Source organism: Mobula birostris, chromosome 19, assembly GCF_030028105.1.
Source record: "Mobula birostris isolate sMobBir1 chromosome 19, sMobBir1.hap1, whole genome shotgun sequence".
NCBI lineage: Eukaryota > Metazoa > Chordata > Chondrichthyes > Myliobatiformes > Myliobatidae > Mobula > Mobula birostris.
The window spans coordinates 62,907,953-62,927,802 of NC_092388.1; the positions used below are offsets into that span (position 1 = coordinate 62,907,953).

Genomic DNA, 19,850 nt, shown 5'->3' on the forward strand with positions numbered 1-19,850 from the left:
ACACAGTTTTGGTTTTTATATTTCTGACGTATTACCTCTGGAAATCTAGATGCTGTAGACATCATAGTTTGCAAATACTGATGAGCAGCTCTAGTTTTGACAATGAGCCGACACAATCCACAATAACTTTAGAGAAGGGTTCACCAAATGCAGGAATAGTCTGCAGTGGGGCCACTGAGGTGACCTGATTAGGTTTACCCACAACCTGACAAGTGTGACAAGTCCTGAAAATGTTGCAACATCTTTCCTCAAACTAGACCAGAAGAATTGTTTTAAAATTTTGTTCACAGTTTTCTTCACACCTAGATGGCCACCCAAGGGTTTACTATGGGCCAAAGTTAAAATCTCATTCCTACAGGCTTTAGGAACTACAACCCTGGTGAACAATTGCCCATTCCTCACTTGCAGGAATGTCAGGTGATCTCCACTTCCTCATTAACCCTCCATCTTTAAAATAATACCCAACTGGCACTTTATCAATCTCCTCACCTGAGAGAGGTTTTTCTCTTCAAGCTTCAATCTCAAGGTCTCTGCTCTGTTCTGCTACAAACTCCTTCCTAGGCAGAGATAAATCTTTATTATCAGATTTAATATCTGGATCCTGGTGAAACAATGAAGGCAGAAAAGTCCCTGACAAGTCATCAAAATCTGATTCCCTATTTGGGCTATCATGAGTAGCCGAATCATGCTGCACAGGACTATCTGCATTGGCCAGTTTCCTGACCCTAGCTCGAGTTACTGCACACGAGGGATAAATGTTAGGGTCTATCTTTGAATCATCATTGATTGGCTTAGTTGTCAGCTGCTGCACTGCAGGAATAACTTTACCACCTGCTAGGTCATTCCCTAATGACAAAGAAACACCTTCCACTGGTAAACTGGGTTGTAGTCCCATTTCAACAAGTCCTGAAACTAACTCTGACTTCAAAATTACCTTCTGCAGAGGTACAGAAACAACGTCGCACCCAATACCTCGAATAAGATTTACCTCACCAGTGGCAGTCTCACCACCAAAAGCTGGAACATTGTCTAACAAGAGTGACTGAGAAGCCCCAGTATCTCGAAGAATTTTCACTGGTACTAGGGTTGACCCTTCCTTTACTGGAACAAACCCAAAATGAAGGAATTCTTTCTGAACCTGACCAGACATCTTAGCCTCTGACAGAGCTTCATCAGAATGTTCAGAACCCCGCAGGTTCACAGGTGTTTCAACATTTTGAACACAGACATCTGGAAATGCCTCCTTTTCCTTCTTCTTTTTCAGAAGGAAACAGTTAGCCATAACATGACCAGGTTTCCTACAATAGTGACAAGTAGGACCAGAGAGCTTCTCCTTTACATTTCAAATGTTTTTATTGTGAAGCAACATCAGCTTAACCACAACCGACAATATCCTAAAGTGCAATGCTTCTTTTTTCTTTTCCTTTTTATAACAACATAACGAAAATCAAATGAATGTATGTATAGTAAACAAGCAAAAAGCAAAGGAAACCCTACCACCCCATCTCTTTTCCCCTTCCCAGCCCTCCCCTCCCCTCATCCCTCCTGTCTGTGCTGTTTAGGTCCTACTGCCCCCCCCCCCCACACACACTTAGTTCAGCTGTAGGTCTCTTCTAAACACAACAGAAATGGTTGCCAGACTTTTTCAAATTCCTTGAGTCTGTCCTTGATAACGTATCTTATCCTCTCTAGAGGGTATCCATTAATGTGGCCAGTCATTGTCTGAGTGATGGAGTTTCCTCCTTTTTCCAGAAAATCAGTATGAGTTTCTCTCCATTAAGTATGCCATAGGTCAGGAGTTGTTGCTGGGTAGTCTGGAATTTATTTGACCTCGCAGAAGTTCCAAAAATTATTAAAATGGAGTCTGGCATTATCTGAACCTTTAGTACCTTCGATAGGACCTCAAATATTTGCTTCCAATACTCTTGTATCCCGGGACATAAAGTATAACTATGTAACCAATTTGCCTCTGAGGACTTGCATTTCTCACACATTGGGGACATCTCTGGGAATATGTTATGAATCCTTACTTTTGAGTAATGTAGTCTATGTAGGATTTTAAATTGTATTAAACAATGCCTGGCATTGATGGAACAGGAGTTAACATACTCCAAAGCCTCATTCCATATAACCTCCTCTATCTCTGCACCCAACTCCTTTTTCCACTCTTTTTTAATATCCATTGTTGTATGACACTTGTTTTGTATGGCATCATACAGATAGGCGATGATGTGTTCTGTCCCTAAACATGATCTTAATTGATTATCTAATTTATCAGGTTCTGCCTTCTCAAAACCAAAAAGATATGATCTTATATAGTGTCCTAGCTGGAGATACCTGAAAAAATGACTCTTTTGCAATCTGAATTTGTCCTGGAGCTGCCAAAATGATGCAAAAATCCCTTGTATGTATAAGTCTCCACTGCTGCGTACCCCTAATTCTCACCATGTATCAAAGGCCCCATCTATACATGAGGGGATAAAAGAGGGGTTCGCTGATATAGGTACAAGAAAAAATAATATTCTGAGTTTCAAATGCTTCCCCATTTGTCTCCACATCTGTATGGTGCTATGGATAATGGGATTGCCTTATAACAGGCTTTATTTAACTGAATAGGGGACATAATGATTACCCCTATGGAATATGGTAGACAATCCTCATGCTCCATCTCCAACCATCCGGGAAGTACAACTGTATCATCTATCCAGTGTGCTATATGTCTGATGTTAGCAGCCCAGTCATAAAAAATAAAGTTGGGTGGTGCCAGCCCCCCACTAGTTTTATTCTTGCAAAGATGTTCTTTCCTAATTCGAAGGGCTTTATAATTCCATATAAAAGGTAGAATTGTTGAATTTAATCCTTTAAAAAAGGTTTTGGTAAGATCGAGGGGCAGGTTCTGAAATAGATAGAGCAGTTGAGGAAGGAAGATCATCTTGACTGCATTTACTCTACCCACTGAAGAAATTGGGAATATCTTCCAAAATTCTATTTTCTTTTTTATCTTTTCAATTAGAGGGATAAAACTTACTTCAAATAGAGAACTATACTTTTTGGTTATTGCAATTCCAAGATAAGTAAACTTCTCAAGGGTTACTTTGAATGGAAATTGTTTAAGCCCCTCCTGTTCTTCTACTTGGACTGGGAATAATTCACTTTTCCCCCAATTAATCTTATATCCCGAAAAAGTGGCGAATAAGTTGACTATTTCAGCAAAACTGGAATAGTAATTATATGGTTTCGTTACAAACAACAAAATATCATCTGCATAAAGGGAAATTTTGTTGATAGTATATTCTGTATTGTACCAATAAATTTCAGGGTGAGAATGTATAGTCTCTGCCAGTGGTTACAGGGCCAATGCAAACAATAAGAGACTTAATGCACACCCCTGTCTTGTGCCCCTATGCAAACTGAATGGTTCTGAGAGGGTCTGATTAGTTAGTATTTTAGCACTAGGGTTACTGTACAGTAGCTTAATCTAAGTTATAAATTTGTCTCCTATTCCAAATTTTTTCAAAACCTCGTAGAGGTATTGCCATTCCACTTGGTTGAATGCTTTTTCAGCACCTAAACTTAATATTATAAGGCTTTCCTTAGGATGTCTTGGGGAATGCATTATATTAAGAAGGTGCCTGATGTTATGGAAAGAATTCCTTTTAGGGATAAACCCTGTTTGATCTGAATATACCAATTTATTTATCTGCTGACTGAGTCTCCTCGCCAACGTTTTAGCCAAAAGTTTCTGATCCGAATTTAGCAGTGAAATCGGCCTATAAGATCCAACCTCCTCTGGGTCTTTTGTCCTTCCTCGGAATAACCGTGATAATGGCCTCGTTCAGGGTTTGGGGTAACCTGCCAGTTTCAAATGACTTTCTATACATCCTTACCATATAAGGTGCTAATAAGTCACTATACTTCTTATAAAACTCATTACTTATTCCATCCTAACCTGGACTCTTGCCATTTTTCAGGGATCTTATTGTTCTTACTATTTCGTCATTTGTAATCTCTGCTTCCAAAGCCTGACATTCCATCAGATTGAGTGAAGGATGCATATAATTTTTCATAATACTGACGGAATCTTTGATTAATGTCTTTGTGTGACATCAACGGAGTGCCCAAGTCTGATTTAATTTTATGAATCACTTTCCAATTTGCGTAGCTGTCTTGCCAGCAATTTGTGCGGTTTGTCACCTAATTCAAATAAATTCTATTTTGTAAACATGAAGGCTCTGCACATCCTTTCTGAGAGTATTTGGTTAAGTTTGTATTTTAATGCTGAAATTCTGTTGTACTTTTCTGCGAATGGTTGTTGCGCATCCTCCATGTCTAGTCTTCGAATTCTATTTGTTCTGCTCTACTACATTTCTTTAGGGAAGACTGAAAAGAAATTATACATCCTCTAACATAAGCCTCAAATGTTTCCCATAGTAGTCCTGGGGGTGTTTTACTATTAACATTTGTCTCAAAAAACAATAAAATTTGTGATTCTAAATACTCACAAATTTTTGTGTTTGTAAGTAGCTGAAGATTAAATCTCCAACTTCTATGTATTTGCATTGATTTACCCAGCTCCAATGAAAAAGTAACAGGGCTGTGGTCTGAGATGACAATATTATGATATCTTACGTTATTGACTTGTGGCAGTATTTTGCCGACTTCTGCTCCTTTGTCTTATGGTTTATGGTCTTATGGAAATAGTCAATCCTAGTATATACATAATGAACTTAGAGTGGAATGAATACTCTTCCACTGTTGGGTTGAATAGTCTCCATATCTCACAGATTCATATTGTCTACATACATTTTCAGCAGGTTACTTGCCTTTGATGGTAATGCCCTCTGATTGGAAGATCTGTCTAAATATGTATCCAGAAAAAAATTAAAAACCCCTCCAATATTCGGGTGAGTGCTGGAGACCTCTGGTATCAATCCCAGAACCTGTCTAAAAAATTCTGGGTCATCCCAGTTTGGTCCATAGATAGTCAGTAAGGTAACTGGCATAGATTGTATTTCCCCAGTAACTATAACATATCTCCCATCCTTGTCCACTATTGTTGTCAGGTGATAAAATGGAACATTTCTGCGAATTATTATTGCCACACTCCTGGATTTCATTGTAAGCTTTGAGGGATATATTTGGCTTATCCACTTGCCCCTAATTTTACAGTGAGCTTCATTCTTCAAATGTGTTTCCTGCAGGAAGATCACATCGGCCTGTAGTGATTTTAGGTGAGACAGCACTTTACCCCTTTTCACCGGCTCATTAATCCTATTTACATTCCAGGAACAAAAAGTAATGTGATTTCCTATCCCCTGACTTCCTATCATCTCAGTATTTAACATCTGTATGATAATGTTTTTGATCTGTTCTGGACCTTGTAAATCTATCAGTCATTAGAAGTGAATGGATCCTAAACAGCACTCCCTTACCCCTGTCCCTCCCTCCCCCCACAACCTGCATCACCCTTGAAAGCTCGAAATAACCAACAAAAAAATCCTTATCTCCATACACAAATACACCTAGTCAAAACTCTAGGAATAACTTCTTGCTCTCTAACACTTCTCTGAACCAATTTGGTAGCTCCCCAGTTATATAGATGGTCACAAAGCCAAATCTGGCATCGGAATAAGAAAACTGAGAAAAACTAGCAAACAGAGATTATCAAGATGTTAAAGTAAGTGTGATTCTCAAAGCTATAACTTACTCTAGCACCAGAAAGTCTAGCACCATTAACAACATACTCCACATACAACACAGGTTTAGACCAACTCTTATTACTATCTGTGCACTCACAGGGCCTTAATCCGACATAGTACAATCCAAATATAACCCCAGGAGTCCTGTTTTCTACAGGATTCAGAGGCACGGCCTCATTAATGTTCGAAACGTTCACAATTTCCTACCACGGAGTTTTACTTGGGGCATCTTCATTCTGTAAGGGGATTCTTCTCACTGTGCACAGTCACTTTTCAGCATTTCCCAAATGATGTTCCGCATACCGGCGAGCTTCTTCTGGATCTGTAAACACCACCTTGGTTCCATTAATTGTCACCCGCAGCTTCACGAGATAGAGGAGGCCAAACTTGACTCCGGGTCTATCCCGCAGCAACCCCCTGACCGGTGTGAAAGCCGCTCATCGTTTAGCCACTGTGGATGGTAGGTCTCTGAAGATCTGAATCCTTTGTCCTTGATATTGTGGATTCTTGGTACCTATTGCCTTCTGCATTATATCTTCAAATACATGGCAATAATGGATCCTCACGATCAGGTGTCGCAGCGGCTGATCGTCCTCCACACGCTTCTGAAGTGCTGTATGTGCTTCGTCTATCACCGGAGCTTCTTCCAGGTTTAGAGTTTCTTTTAGCATTTGTGCTGCGAGATCTCATGCTTTCTGCCCATTTTCCTTCCCCTCTCGTAGGCCCGCAATTCTCAGATTCTGTAATTTCGAAAGTCCCTCTAAATCCAGGCATTTTTCAGAAAGTTGTTCAACTTCCCACAAAGTCATTTCACCTTACTTTCCAGCTCCACAACTATGTCTGAAGCTCCTTTAGCTGACTCTGCTCTCTCTTTCAGAGTTTGATCTTGTATATTCAGCTGGGCTTTCAATGCGGTACTTGCAGCGTATTTTCTGCTTTCAACAAAGCACTTTCACTTCTCAAAGAGACCGCTACCTCTGCAACTTTTTCTTCAATTTTCTTACAGATGTCTGACTTCATCGTAGTTAGCTCTGCACGTAGCGACTCTATGGCCACCAATACCGCATTATTATCCATACTCTGTGCACGTGGCTCCACGTTGCCCTCACTCGAGAGCTCCGAGGCATCAATTGGGCCTGTTTCTTCGTTCGTCCCTGCCTTAGCCGTTCCTCTTCTCGGCATTTTGTAGCGCACTCCCTCACTCTTTCTGCTTCTGGTGTGTATTGAAGAGCAACTCCCCTTCGTTTCCCACCCTAAACCTCAAACTGACTTTGTGTAAATGAAGTTTTAATATCAAATCTGCTGGAGCTACAGGAGGCTGCGTCCTACTTGCTCATGGCTCAACAATGCCCCTGGGCTTCTCCTTTAATTGTTTCCCTTCATCCTAAACCCAGATTTGATTTCTGGTTTACCCTGACTATCCACGCTAGCCTTTTGGAAGGTCTTACTCGGAGTAAACTTAAACTTGTGGGTTAAGGCAAACTCATCTGCTAATTTAGCAGACTCTTGCAAAGTGGTGGCATCCTTTTCATCTAAATATGCCTTTATATCATTATGGACGCACCTTTTAAATTCTTCAATTAAAACGAACTCTTTCAATTTATCAAAATCACCGCCCACATTTTTAGATGTGCACCATTGTTCAAAACACACAGATTTCTCTTAAGCAAATTCCACATGAGTCTGGTTCACAGATTTCTTCAAATTCCTAAACCTTTGCCTATAGGCTTCTGGAACCAGTTCATAGGCTTTAAGCACTGCCTGTTTCACAATCTCATATTTAGCTTCATCTTCAATAGATAGGGCAGAATAAATAGGGCTGAGCCTTACCCTTAAATAAACTCTGTAACAAGAGAGGCTAACTTTCTTTCGGCCACTTTAGGCTCTAAGCAACTTTCTCAAAATGCTGGAAGTATTTATCAACCTCAGCCTCATCACATGGAGGGACCAGTTTAACTTCCAGACTAGCCACAAACGGTACAACCAGCTCCCTAGAGCCAGAAGTTTGACTCCCAAGCCTTAACCTCTCCATCTCTATCTCAAACTGCCTTTGTTTGTCTCCTTCTCTTTCGTCAGCCTCTAATTTAAATCCCTCAAACTTCATTTGTTCCAGTCGTAACTGGGTTTCAAGTTTACTTTCAGGAAACCTCTCTAATACTTCCTCCTCAAATTCCTCCTTATCTATGTAGTGCTCAGCTATCACCCTCTGAATCTGCACCTTTTTCATAGACGTTGCAACTCAGTAAATTTTAGATTTTTAGCAATGCCAACAATTCGTCCTTTCTGGCATCCCCTAATGCCTTAGGGTCTGGCGATGCTAGAAATGCTCCAATATCCATTGCTGCTGGTTCCCCCACACAAGTTAATCAAAAGCGTATTAGCCAATGAGATCGATAATCAATCAATAAAGCTTCAATTTTGTTCATTTCGCGGACGAGCCCCCGATTTTGTTACAATTTCATAATGTACCAGCAGCAAGAGATGACAAATTGAGTCGGGTTTTAATATTAAAACCACTATATTTATTTACATCTACTCAAAAATATAGAAAATTAAACAAACTACTTTCTTAAACAGAAGTTAAGTGTTATGCGTCTATAGCTCCCTTACAGTCAAACTTAGAACCTGTTCTTAATAAATCTTACTCAAGCAAAGTCGTAAAGCTGCAGTTCAGAGAGTCCCAGTAATTCACGAAATAGGTGAGAGGAGAGACTTGTGGATTCACAGTGCAGCGACGAAGCGATCACGATGAATTCCAAAGATTCCACGGCTAGTGAACGAAGAAACGGTTAACGAAGATCCCAGCTGAGGAATACTATTCCGAAGTTCACGAAGAACGATTTCACAAAGTGACTGTCACGAAATTCACACCCATGGATTATACGAAGGACAGACACGTCTCCACAGTGCACAGTGTGCCGCTGATTAACCCAATCCTTTAGGTACGGGTAAGCAATAGACCTTATCCTTCTCGATCATCAGCTGTTCCCTGATAGCTCGAAGTCGGCAGCTTCACTCTGTCTCTCTTTCCTTCAACTCCTTCTCAGCACTATGCCCACATTTCTTTTATAGCGTCGGCATATGTCATACGTTAAAGCTCAGAGAAACAAAACTATGGACTCCCAGGAAAACGAAACTGTGGACATGTAACACATAGATTCAAACAACACAAAGAACATAAATTATACATATTATATTAGGAAGTGAAAGTCAAACAATATTGTGTAAAACAAGACATTAGAACAAAACAAAAACACAAGTCCGTAGTAATACAAGAGGCAAAGCCTGATAGTTGTACAGGTGTCCCCCGCTTTTCGAATGTTCGCTTTACGACAACTCGCTGTTACGAAAGACCATAGAACCATAGAAACTACAGCACAGAAACAGGCCTTTTGGCCCTTCTTGGCTGTGCCGAATCATTTTCTGCCTAGTCCCACTGACCTGCACACGGACCATATCCCTCCATACACCTCCCATCTATGTATCTGTCCAATTTATTCTTAAATGTTAAAAAAGAACCCACATTTACCACCTCGTCTGGCAGCTCATTCCATACTCCCACCACTCTCTGTGTGAAGAAGCCCCCCCTAAATGTTCCCTTTAAACTTTTCCCCCCTCATCCTTAACCCATGTCCTCTGGTTTTTTTCTCCCCGTGCCTCAGTGGAAAAAGCCTGCTTGCATTCACTCTATCTATACCCATCATAACTTTATATACCTCTATCAAATCTCCCCTCATTCTTCTACGCTCCAGGGAATAAAGTCCTAACCTATTCAACCTTTCTTTGTAACTGAGTTTCTCAAGTACTGGCAACATCCTTGTAAACCTTCTCTGCACTCTTTCAACCTTATTTATATTCTTCCTGTAATTTGGTGACCAAAACTGAACACAATACTCCAGATTCGGCCTCACCAATGCCTTAATCAACCTCATCATAACATTCCAGCTCTTATACTCAATACTTTGATTAATAAAGGCCAATGTACCAAAAGCTCTCTTTACGACCCTACCTACCTGCGACGCCACTTTTAGGGAATTTTGTATCTGTATTCCCAGATCCCTCTGTTCCACTGCACTCCTCAGTGCCTTACCATTAACCCTGTATGTTCTACCTTGGTTTGTCCTTCCAACATGCAATACCTCACACTTGTCTGTATTAAACTCCATCTGCCATTTTTCAGCCCATTTTTCCAGCTGGTCCAAGTCCCTCTGCAGGCTCTGAAAACCTTCCTCACTGTCTACTACACCTCCAATCTTTGTATCATCAGCAAATTTGCTGATCCAATTTACCACATTATCATCCAGATCATTGATATAGATGACAAATAACAATGGACCCAGCACTGATCCTTGTGGCACACCACTAGTCACAGGCCTCCACTCGGAGAAGCAATTCTCTACTACCACTCTTTGGCTTCTTCCATTGAGCCAATGTCTAATCCCATTTACCACGTCTCCATGTATACCTAGCGACTGAATTTTCCTAACTAACCTCCCATGCGGGACCTTGTCAAAGGCCTTACTGAAGTCCATGTAGGCAATATCCACTGCCTTCCCTTCATCCACTTTCCTGGTAACCTCCTCGAAAAACTCCAATAGATTGGTCAAACATGACTTACCACGCACAAAGCCATGTTGACTCTCCCTAATAAGTCCCTGTCTATCCAAATGCATGTAGATTCTGTCTCTTAGTACTCCCTCCAATAACTTACCTACTACCGATGTTAAATTTACTGGCCTATAATTTCCCGGATTACTTTTCAATCCTTTTTTAAACAACGGAACAACATGAGCCACTCTCCAATCCTCCGGCACTCACCTGTAGACAGCGACATTTTAAATATTTCTGCCAGGGCCCCTGCAATTTCAACACTAGTCTCCTTCAAGGTCCGAGGGAACACCCTGTCAGGTCCCGGGGATTTATCCACTTTAATTTTCCTCAAGACAGCAAGGACCTCCTCCTTTTCCATCTGTACAGTTTCCATGATCTCACTACTTGTTTCCCTTAATTCCATAGACTTCATGCCAGTTTCCTTAGTAAATACAGACGCAAAAAAACTTATTTAAGATCTCCCCCATTTCCTTTGGTTCCGCACATAGCCGACCACTCTGATCTTCAAGAGGACCAATTTTATCCCTTACAATCCTTTTGCTCTTAATATACCTGTAAAAGCTCTTTGGATTATCCTTCACTTTGACTGCCAAGGCAACCTCATGTTTTCTTTTAGCCCTCCTGATTTCCTTCTTAAGTATTTTCTTGCACTTCTTATACTCCTCAAGCACCTTATTTACTCCCTGCTTCCTATACATGTCATACAACTCCCTCTTCTTTATCAGAGTTGCAATATCCCTTGAGACCTACATTAGTTACCTGTTTTCACTAACAGAAGGTGCTTTCACTGTTACGAAAAAAGGCAGCGCACGCCTGAGCAGCCAAGCTCCTCCCCCGAAACTGCATTCTAGCCGGCATTGCTTAAACTCGTGCCTGTGAGCATCTGTGCTTTATATCGATTTATTTTGAGCATCCGTTTGCATGATGAGTTCTAAGGTATCGGAAAAGTCTAAAAGAGTTCGTAAGCATGTTACAATTAGCGTAAAGCTAGACATAATTAAGCATTTCGATCGTGGTGAATGAAGTAAGGACAAAGTGAGTTTGGCTTGTGGAAGTTGACGAAGATGATATTGACAAGTTTTTGGCATCCCATGACCAAGAACTGATAGATGAAGAGCTGATGCAATTGGAAGAGGAAAGGATAACAATCAAAACCAAATGCAGTAGCGAATGGACTGAAAGTGAAGTCGTCCAGGAACTGAATGTGAAGCAACTGCGTAAGATTTTCACTGCAATGATTGCAGAAAAGTACAACTTTTATTTTGAAAGGGTATGTAGGTTTAGGGCATATTTGCAGGATGGTTTGGGTGCTTACACAGAACTGTATGATAGAAAAATGCGCCAGACTAAGCAGTCAAGCATACTGTCGTTTTTCAAGCCTTCCACATCAGCCACAGCAGACGACGAACCTCGACCTTTAACATCCAGGCAGGCAGACATAGAAGAAGATGACCTGCCTGCCTTGATGGAAACAGACGACGATGAGATGACACCTCAGTCTCCCACCACCCCAGTGGTCCCAACCTCCAGGCCGTGGACCGATACATTGCCGCGAAGCATGCAGTGGTACAACAGTAGCCGGGATGCACCCAGCACATCTTTAAGAGAAAAAGCCAAAATAAACAAGCTAATTAATTAGGTGCCACCTGGCACGTAAATGTCAGCCCAGATCAGAGGCGATTGCCAGTTGCGTCACCTCTGGTCTGGGCCGACATTTACGTGCTGCGCAGCACCTAATTAATTAGCTTGTTTATTTCAGCTTTTTTCTTAAAGATGTGCTGGGTGCATCCCGGCTACCACTGTACCGCCGCATTCTTCGCGGATCGGTATCGGTCGGCGGCCCGAAGGTTGGGGACCACTGCCCCACCCCAACTTCCGACGACTCAGCCTAACACACCATCATCAATGTGCTCGGCGCTGTCTTCCCTTTTCCGGTAAGTGATACTACACTGTACATACATTATTTCTACTTTATATAGGCTGTGTATTTTTATGTGTTATTTGGTATGATTTGGCAGCTTCATAGCTTAAAGGATCCCGGAGAGAGTAATTCTGCCGAGAGCGCTTGCGTGAGATTTTGGCTATGGTGAACAGTGTGGCAATGATTGTAGAAAGGTATTTCTACTTTATATAGGCTGTGTATTTATCATATCATTCCTGCTTTTACTGTATGTTACTGTTATTTTAGGTTTTATGTGTTATTTGGCAAGATTTGGTAGGTTTTTTTTGGGTCTGCAAACACTCACAAATTTTTCCCATATAAATAAATGGTAATTGCTTCTTCACTTTACGACATTCCGGCTTACGATCCATTTCATAGGAACGCTCTACCTTTGGATGGCGGGGGAAACCTGTAGAATGTAGCTGTACTTCAATCTGGTGGTGTGGGATTTCCTGTCATCAACACCCTGATCCAATTCAGGTTGAACTGGATCAACACCCAGATACTGTAGTCATTACCATGGGTCAGAGGCTGGGTATCCTGACTAAAGTCTTTCCAGCATTTACAATAACTTAAGCACCTTTGTTCCTCACAAGTCTAAGTCAGTTAAATACAAAACAAAATCCTGCACCTTGGTCAATGTAGAGATCCACTTCAGTATATATAATTCATACACACAAATCCTACTTGCTTCTCTGAAGATCCTCATTCATATTTCATACACACTACCAGAATTCATTCTGATAATACTGACCTACCTCTAATTCCGAACAAGTAGTCCACAAATGAATTCACGTGTTTGTCCAAAGTTTTGATATGGTTCTGGAAGAAATATTTACAACACCTTATAAATGAGATTTCAAGTCTAAATATAAAACCTTAACACTTAGACAAAATGAAATGAAGCTGCAATATTCAATATTTTAACATTAACAGTAAAATTAGTTTCCAGTGCAACTCTAATCCATGGCCCGATTAACCAACTAGCTCTGTGGACCCTAAATGTTAGAAATACATTTAATTATAATGACATTTGCAATTATGTGCAACTTATGAAGTGTTGTTTAGCATTCTGTGAGTGGGAATACCATGGGAAATGAATATTCAGCTATGGCCAATCTAAGACGTAAGAACAGAATTAACTGTAAGCGAGAGATAGCCATCCTGTCAGTTGGACACTTTCTCGTCAATCCATAATGATTACTGTCTTACCTGGTCTTGACAATCTCAAACTGTGAACAACAATTGGTGTCAAGGTTCAGTGTCCTAAGGTCCCAGAATTTATAGTCAGCAGTGAACTGGGTGATCTCCAAAGAAAAGTCATCCTAAACATCTATTTTTCTCCCATTCTGTGCTTGTCACCCAAAATCAACTATGGTGAGCCCTGTCCAGTGCCTTGGCCTTCTGCAATCTCTGGGAGTGAATGGGGAGGTGAGTCAGAGTTAGCCCTGTGCTAAGTATAAAGGTGGAAAGTAGAGGCTGGGGGTCATCCAGAATTCTTAAAGTATTTCAAAATGTCAGAAATATTTTGAAATTCTAAATGCCATTCAAACTGTTAACATTTTTAAAAGCACTTATTTTAATTAACATAATAAAACCTAGAACGGTTAAAATATTAAAAATATGTGCATAATTACATTCAAAGATTTTAAGTCAATCATTACCATAGTCCCTCATTGTCATTCCTCTCCTGTAATCAATAGAAACTCTATGGAGTTTTTCATTGAATCCTATAGAATTCACATTTATCATAAAAACAAAACATTTTTATCTTGAGAGGAAAGATAAAAATTAAGCATTATAATTAAAATGGTAAGAGATTTCAGAGCTTTGTGAAACGGAGGAATGTATGTGTCTGAGTGTTATTTTCAAGTAGTATGTGTAGCGAGTAAATTTAGACAGCTTACAGGTGCTATTATTGATTGGTAGGACAATTGAAATAGTGAAGTAAAGAGATATTTGTTCAATTATATAGGTCACAGATATAGGACATCTGAAATCTGTATTGGTCTCCTTGTTTAAGGAAGGTTAACCTATTGGAAGGAATTCAGAGAATGTTTCACGGACTAATATGTGAAATTTGTGGGTTGTGTTATGCAGGAAGTTTGGACTTCCTCTGCTGGAATTTGCAAGAGTGAGAGTGAATTATCATTGGGATGCTGGGGTCTTGACAGGCTGGATGTGGAGAAACTGCTTCTTCTTGTGACAGAATCTGCAACTAGGCCTCATTGTTTAAAAATAAGGGACTGTCCATCTAAGACAGAGATTAAGTGAAATCTTTTCTGACATTACTCTTTGGAAATCTGTTCTTCAAAGTGTATTGGAAACACAGTAGTTTTTAAGGGAAAGAAATATAGACTTTTTTGTGTAATAGAAAAAAGTAGAGTTGCGTATGGAAAAAAAATAGAAGGCTACGGGTAACCCCGGGTAATTTCTAAAGTATGTACATGTTCGGCACAGCATTGTGGGCCGAAGGACAAGTATTGTGCTGTAGAGCGGGGGAGAAGACTCAACATTAGCCTAGCTCCTTGGGAGGGCTTCTTGCCACTGCACGAGACTGGCAGCTCCAAGTCGACCTAGGGAGGCAGCTCAAGTTCCCAGAGAACATCGCAGTCACTCTGCTCTGCCTGGACATGGCGTTAATATCGAAGTCTACAAAGCAAGTGGTCCCACTGGAACTTACTGTCCCCGGGAAGACCAGATTGAAGAGGCCAACGAGTGCAAGAGGGCTAGATACACAGATCTTGTTGCAGAATGCTGGAGCAATGGCTGGAGAGCTCGCTGTGAACCAGTTGAAGTTGGGTGCCAGGGCTTTGCTGGCCATTCATTACAGCAGACCCTAAAACTCCTTGGAGTTAAAGGACTGCAGTGCAGAAGAGCCACCAAGAACATTTTGGAGGCTGCTGAAAAGGCCTCACGGTGGCTGTGGATCCGGAGGGGAGATCCGTGAATTAGTGCGCCACTTGGACACAAGTCGGGGGCTGATCACCCCCGGCTGGGTTGCCCAGTCGAGGTTGTCTGATGATTAAAGACCCGAAACACCCTATGACTCCGGGTTCATCACTGAAGACGTGGCCAAGTAGCACCAGAAGGTGTATTCTACAATTGTTTCTATGATCTACGTTTTAGATGCCATGATCTTATTAAATGACAAAATATACTCGAGGGGCTGAGTAACCTGCACCTGCTTCTAATTCATCGGTTTGTGTCTCTAAAGATGCTTTTTTCATGTCACAGCACGCATGACAGACTCTCCAAAGGTTGAAGGAGTAAAGAGGGAAGATTAGGTGAACCACTTCTAGTACCACTGTAAGATGGTGAAACATGCACTTATATAAACTCCTTTAAGATTTATGAAAGTACCTTAGGCAACCTTTATGAATAAACCACTTGACATGATACTTCAGGGTTATATCTTGGATTTTGTATCCAGCTCAAAGATGCATACAAGTGTTGATAGAGTTCTCAAACAAATTGCCTCTGTCAGTTGTCCAAGCAATATCAATAATGGGCTTGGACAGCCTAAGAAAAAAAGAGAGGCTCAAATAATTTGCTAGATGATGCTGAAGGAACTTTCGTATACCTTTTCTATGAAAGATATCTCACCCTAAAATCTGTTGCACTATACCATTTACCTGTTTTAGTTTCAAAGACAGAACTGAAAACAGTACTAATAGTACAGAAAATGTTAAAATTCACCACTTCCTGAGGGGGTATGATATCCTCAATATAGGAATTGATTTGTTACATCTCAGTGCACGGAGCTCCATTGAAAGCTTTCTAAATTTTCCTGTGCAAAAACAGGCATTCCTTAAGCCTCTGCCCCCAACGGAAATGTTTCTAATCAGGCAAAGTGACTCAAAGCACAAAAATCATATACTTCAGATTTTGCAAACCTGAAACAAAACCAGCATGTTATCCAATATTTATAGAGAATGAAAGTTATGGTTTCAACAGTATTTCTATTTCCCGCCACAGACTTGTTGGGTATTTTCAGCATTTGTTGCTTTGTTATTGTGATTCATAAGCTTCCAACATTCAATGATTAGGTTTATGACAATTAATTCCTACATTTTAAACTATTGTCCTCATTTGAATACATCACTAGACCAAACAATTTGCCTGCATCTGTTGCATACAGCCAATTTTCTTATTGAAAATTTCAGCTAGATCACTCCATAAAAGGGGGAAAATGCTACCTTTTTGGCAAAGGGGGCCTGCTATATGTATTTGACTTTTTTGGATAGTAATTTCGCTATCCAATTTTACTGTAGTAAATAGTAATTAGCAATTTACTATAATAGTTTTACTATAGGAAAAAATGAATTAACATGCATGTTAAGTTTACGCTAATTAGGAAAATAACATTGTAACAGATTGTAACAGCAGTTCAAACTATTGGAATTCCATCATTTAATGACGCAAATACAATCACAATTCATAGCAAAAAAATTTTTAAAAACAAGTTTACTGTGTCTGTTTCAATGCCTCCCTCAGTAAATGGATCCCGGACTTCTTAACAGAAAGGCCACAGTCAGTCCATGTGGACAACAATGTCTCTAATCCCATTACGCTGAGCACGGGTGTTCCCCAGGGCTGTGTACTCAACCCGCTGCTGTTCACACTGCTGACACATGACTGTTGCAGGATTCAGCACAAGTTTGCAGATGACAACAGTGGTTGGCCTCATCAACAACAATGATGAGTTGGAGTTCAGAGAGGAAGTGGAGCAGCTGGTGGACTGGTGTAAGAAAGGTTGAAACATCATGTTATTCATCTGGGAGATTTTTTTCAATATTATAAACATTATTAAAAAGAAAATTCTCCTTCTATTGGAATTGGGCCCATAGGGTACTTCTCAGCTTCATGTACAAGCTTAGAGAGACAAGTTCTCAGAAGGCTGCCTGTCTTCATAAGGCCTCAGAGCTGAGCTCAATGTTGTTCTCAATAACAACCACACACAAAACTAGTTATGGTAATTTGGATCGTTTTCAGCATCTGGTGCTTTGGGTTACCTTCCGGCTTCTCAGCTTTCTTGGGATTAAGTCTGATTCCATCAGTTAACTATTTCATGTTCCAACTACCTAGGATTTTACACAGAAACATGACCATAGAAATATAGAAAACATACAGCACAATACAGACCCTTCGGCCCACAAAGCTGTGCCGAACATGTCCCTTCCTTAGAACTACCTAGACTTTACCCATAGCCCTCTATTTTTCTAAGCTCCATGTAGCCATCCAGGAGTCTCTTAAAAGACCTTATCACTTCCGCCTCCACCACCATCGCCGGCAGCCCATTCCATGCACTTACCACTCTCTGCATAAAAAACTTATCCCGACATCTCCTCTGTACCTACTTCCAAGCACCTTAAAACTATGTTCTCTCGTGCTAGCCATTTCAGCCCTGGGAAAAGGCCTCTGACTATCCACACGATATCCATGACCCAGAGTTATTTCCAAATTATTATGGAATTACTTCACAAATGTCCACGGGCCTTATTGTACCGGTGGGGGGGGGGGTGATTGATACGTTCGTGGCCTAAGGAAGAAAGAGTCAACTTTGGAAAACGTAGCAGATTTATTTTTCAACATAGTCCCCTCCTACATTTATGCACTTAGTCCAGCGGTCATGGAGCATACAGATCCCTCCGTTGTAGAAGTCAGCATCTTGGACCTCCAGAAAGTGGTCCACAGCAGGGGTGATTGATAAGTTTGTGGTCTAAGGTAGAAGGAGATGAGTTATACAGCTCTCGTTACATGCATGTGCAGTTCAACTCTTTAAGTGATTATGCAGAAAGTTTGAAGTTAATAACTCAACTCCTTCTACCTTAGGCCACGAACTTATCAATCACCCCTGCAGTGGACCACTTCTACAAGGAAGGGATCTGTATGCTCCACGACTGCTGGACTAAGTGTGTACATGTAGGAGGAGACTATGTTGAAAAATAAATGTGCTAGGTTTTCTAAAATTGACTCCTTCTACCTTAGGCCACAAACTTATCAATCACCCCTCGTAATAGACAACAAGGATATACTCCTTCAAAACAACCGCAGAACACAAAATGTCATTGAGCCTCCGTGTTTCATTGGAGTATAACTATAAGAACCACTTCCATATCTTGTAACTTTTAAAGTACAACTTTTAATGGCTACGTGACAGTCTATTGTCATAGAATGTCCTCTTTATTACCAGTCAGAATTGGTGGTAAATAACAAACACAAGAAAGTCTGCAGATGCTGGAAGTCCAAAGCAACACATACAGAACGCTGGATGAAGTCAGCAGGCCAGGCAGCATCTACAGAAATAGTCCATGTTTTGGGCCAAGACCCTTCATTTATAAACCTTTAAACAGCCATCATAAGATTGTTAATTGTAAACATTCAATTTTAAAGTAACAGCTGACAAATGAGACTGAATTTGACCAATCACAAATAATACCTCTAGCGGGCTCATAATCTGGTTTACTATAACCTTCCACTTTTATACTACCTCGGTGGGCCACAAGCTACTCTAAAAACAAGTGAACAACAGATTTTTAATAAATTAACAGAAGGCTCTCTAGCACTTTGGAATGCTGCTAAGAGATAATGAAGACTTTGTGTTGGTCGTCAAAGATTCTGCTGGGCATTTCTCCAACTTGTAGACCATTCCAAGTCTGGGATTAATTTGCACAAGGCAGTCCTTTCTGTCACAAATCATGTGGATCACAAAGGATTTCCCACCACGTGTCCCAGCATTGCTACTTGGAACTATACAAATAGCATGGCATTAGGAATTGCATTAAATTTGTTGCTGTGAAACTGTTTGTCCAAGAATATGCAAATACAGCCCTGAATAAATCCATCTTTAATAAGATTTTGATCTGTAGAATGCAGTTCATAAAAATGTTGTCTCATACTGAGCAAATTTTTAAAGCTATCATGCCAAGGGAGAAGAAAATGTAGTAACTAATTTGTCTACTTGCTTCTTGATTTTCTAACTATTTAAAAATCTAACCTATGTGGTTGCTTACAATATACCTCATACCTTCAGCTCCAAGTGCAGCTTCAGAGGAGGCACAGAATACTTGTAGTGTCTGGTTAAACAAACAGAATTACAAGAAAATTAGTGCAATAAACCTGAAGGTAGACATTGCCTTTGATTGCTGAGATATTCTACACTGATGTATGGTGCACTCGAAAGTGCAGTGATTGCAGGAGGTAATGAAAAGATTATGGAAGGGTGAATACTTCAGTATGATGCAGTAAAAAAATGCCAGACCAGAACAGCAAATTTCATGTCAAGAATTTGTAGTTAATAGTTTGTTAGATTTCTATGTCATTTTTAAAGTGTGCTATCAAATCAGGCTTAGTGTTATAATGATAAAATGTATGGTGCAGCATTTATAAAAGCAGCTCATAGCTGCAGAGACCCAGATTAAATTACTGTTTATGTGAAGACCCCTCTCTCCTGTGACTGCCTGGACAACCCCCGGGTGCTCCTGTTCCCTCCCACATCCCAAAGACATGAGGGCTGGCAGATTAACTGGCTATAATAAATTGCCACTAGTGTGCCGGTGAATGGTAGAATTTGAAGGGAATTGATGGGAATATGA

The 19,850-nt window shown here is 40.5% G+C and overlaps 1 protein-coding gene across 1 annotated transcript in view; it reads right to left on the minus strand.

Moving 5' to 3' along the window:
* elovl2 (ELOVL fatty acid elongase 2) overlaps positions 1 to 19,850 on the minus strand; it is a 111,438-nt gene that overhangs the window by 65,360 nt on the left and 26,228 nt on the right. The window contains exon 2 of the mRNA XM_072283738.1: positions 13,011 to 13,074. Within this exon, the coding sequence (XP_072139839.1) occupies positions 13,011 to 13,074 (64 nt within the window). The remainder of the gene's footprint in view (positions 1 to 13,010; positions 13,075 to 19,850) is intronic.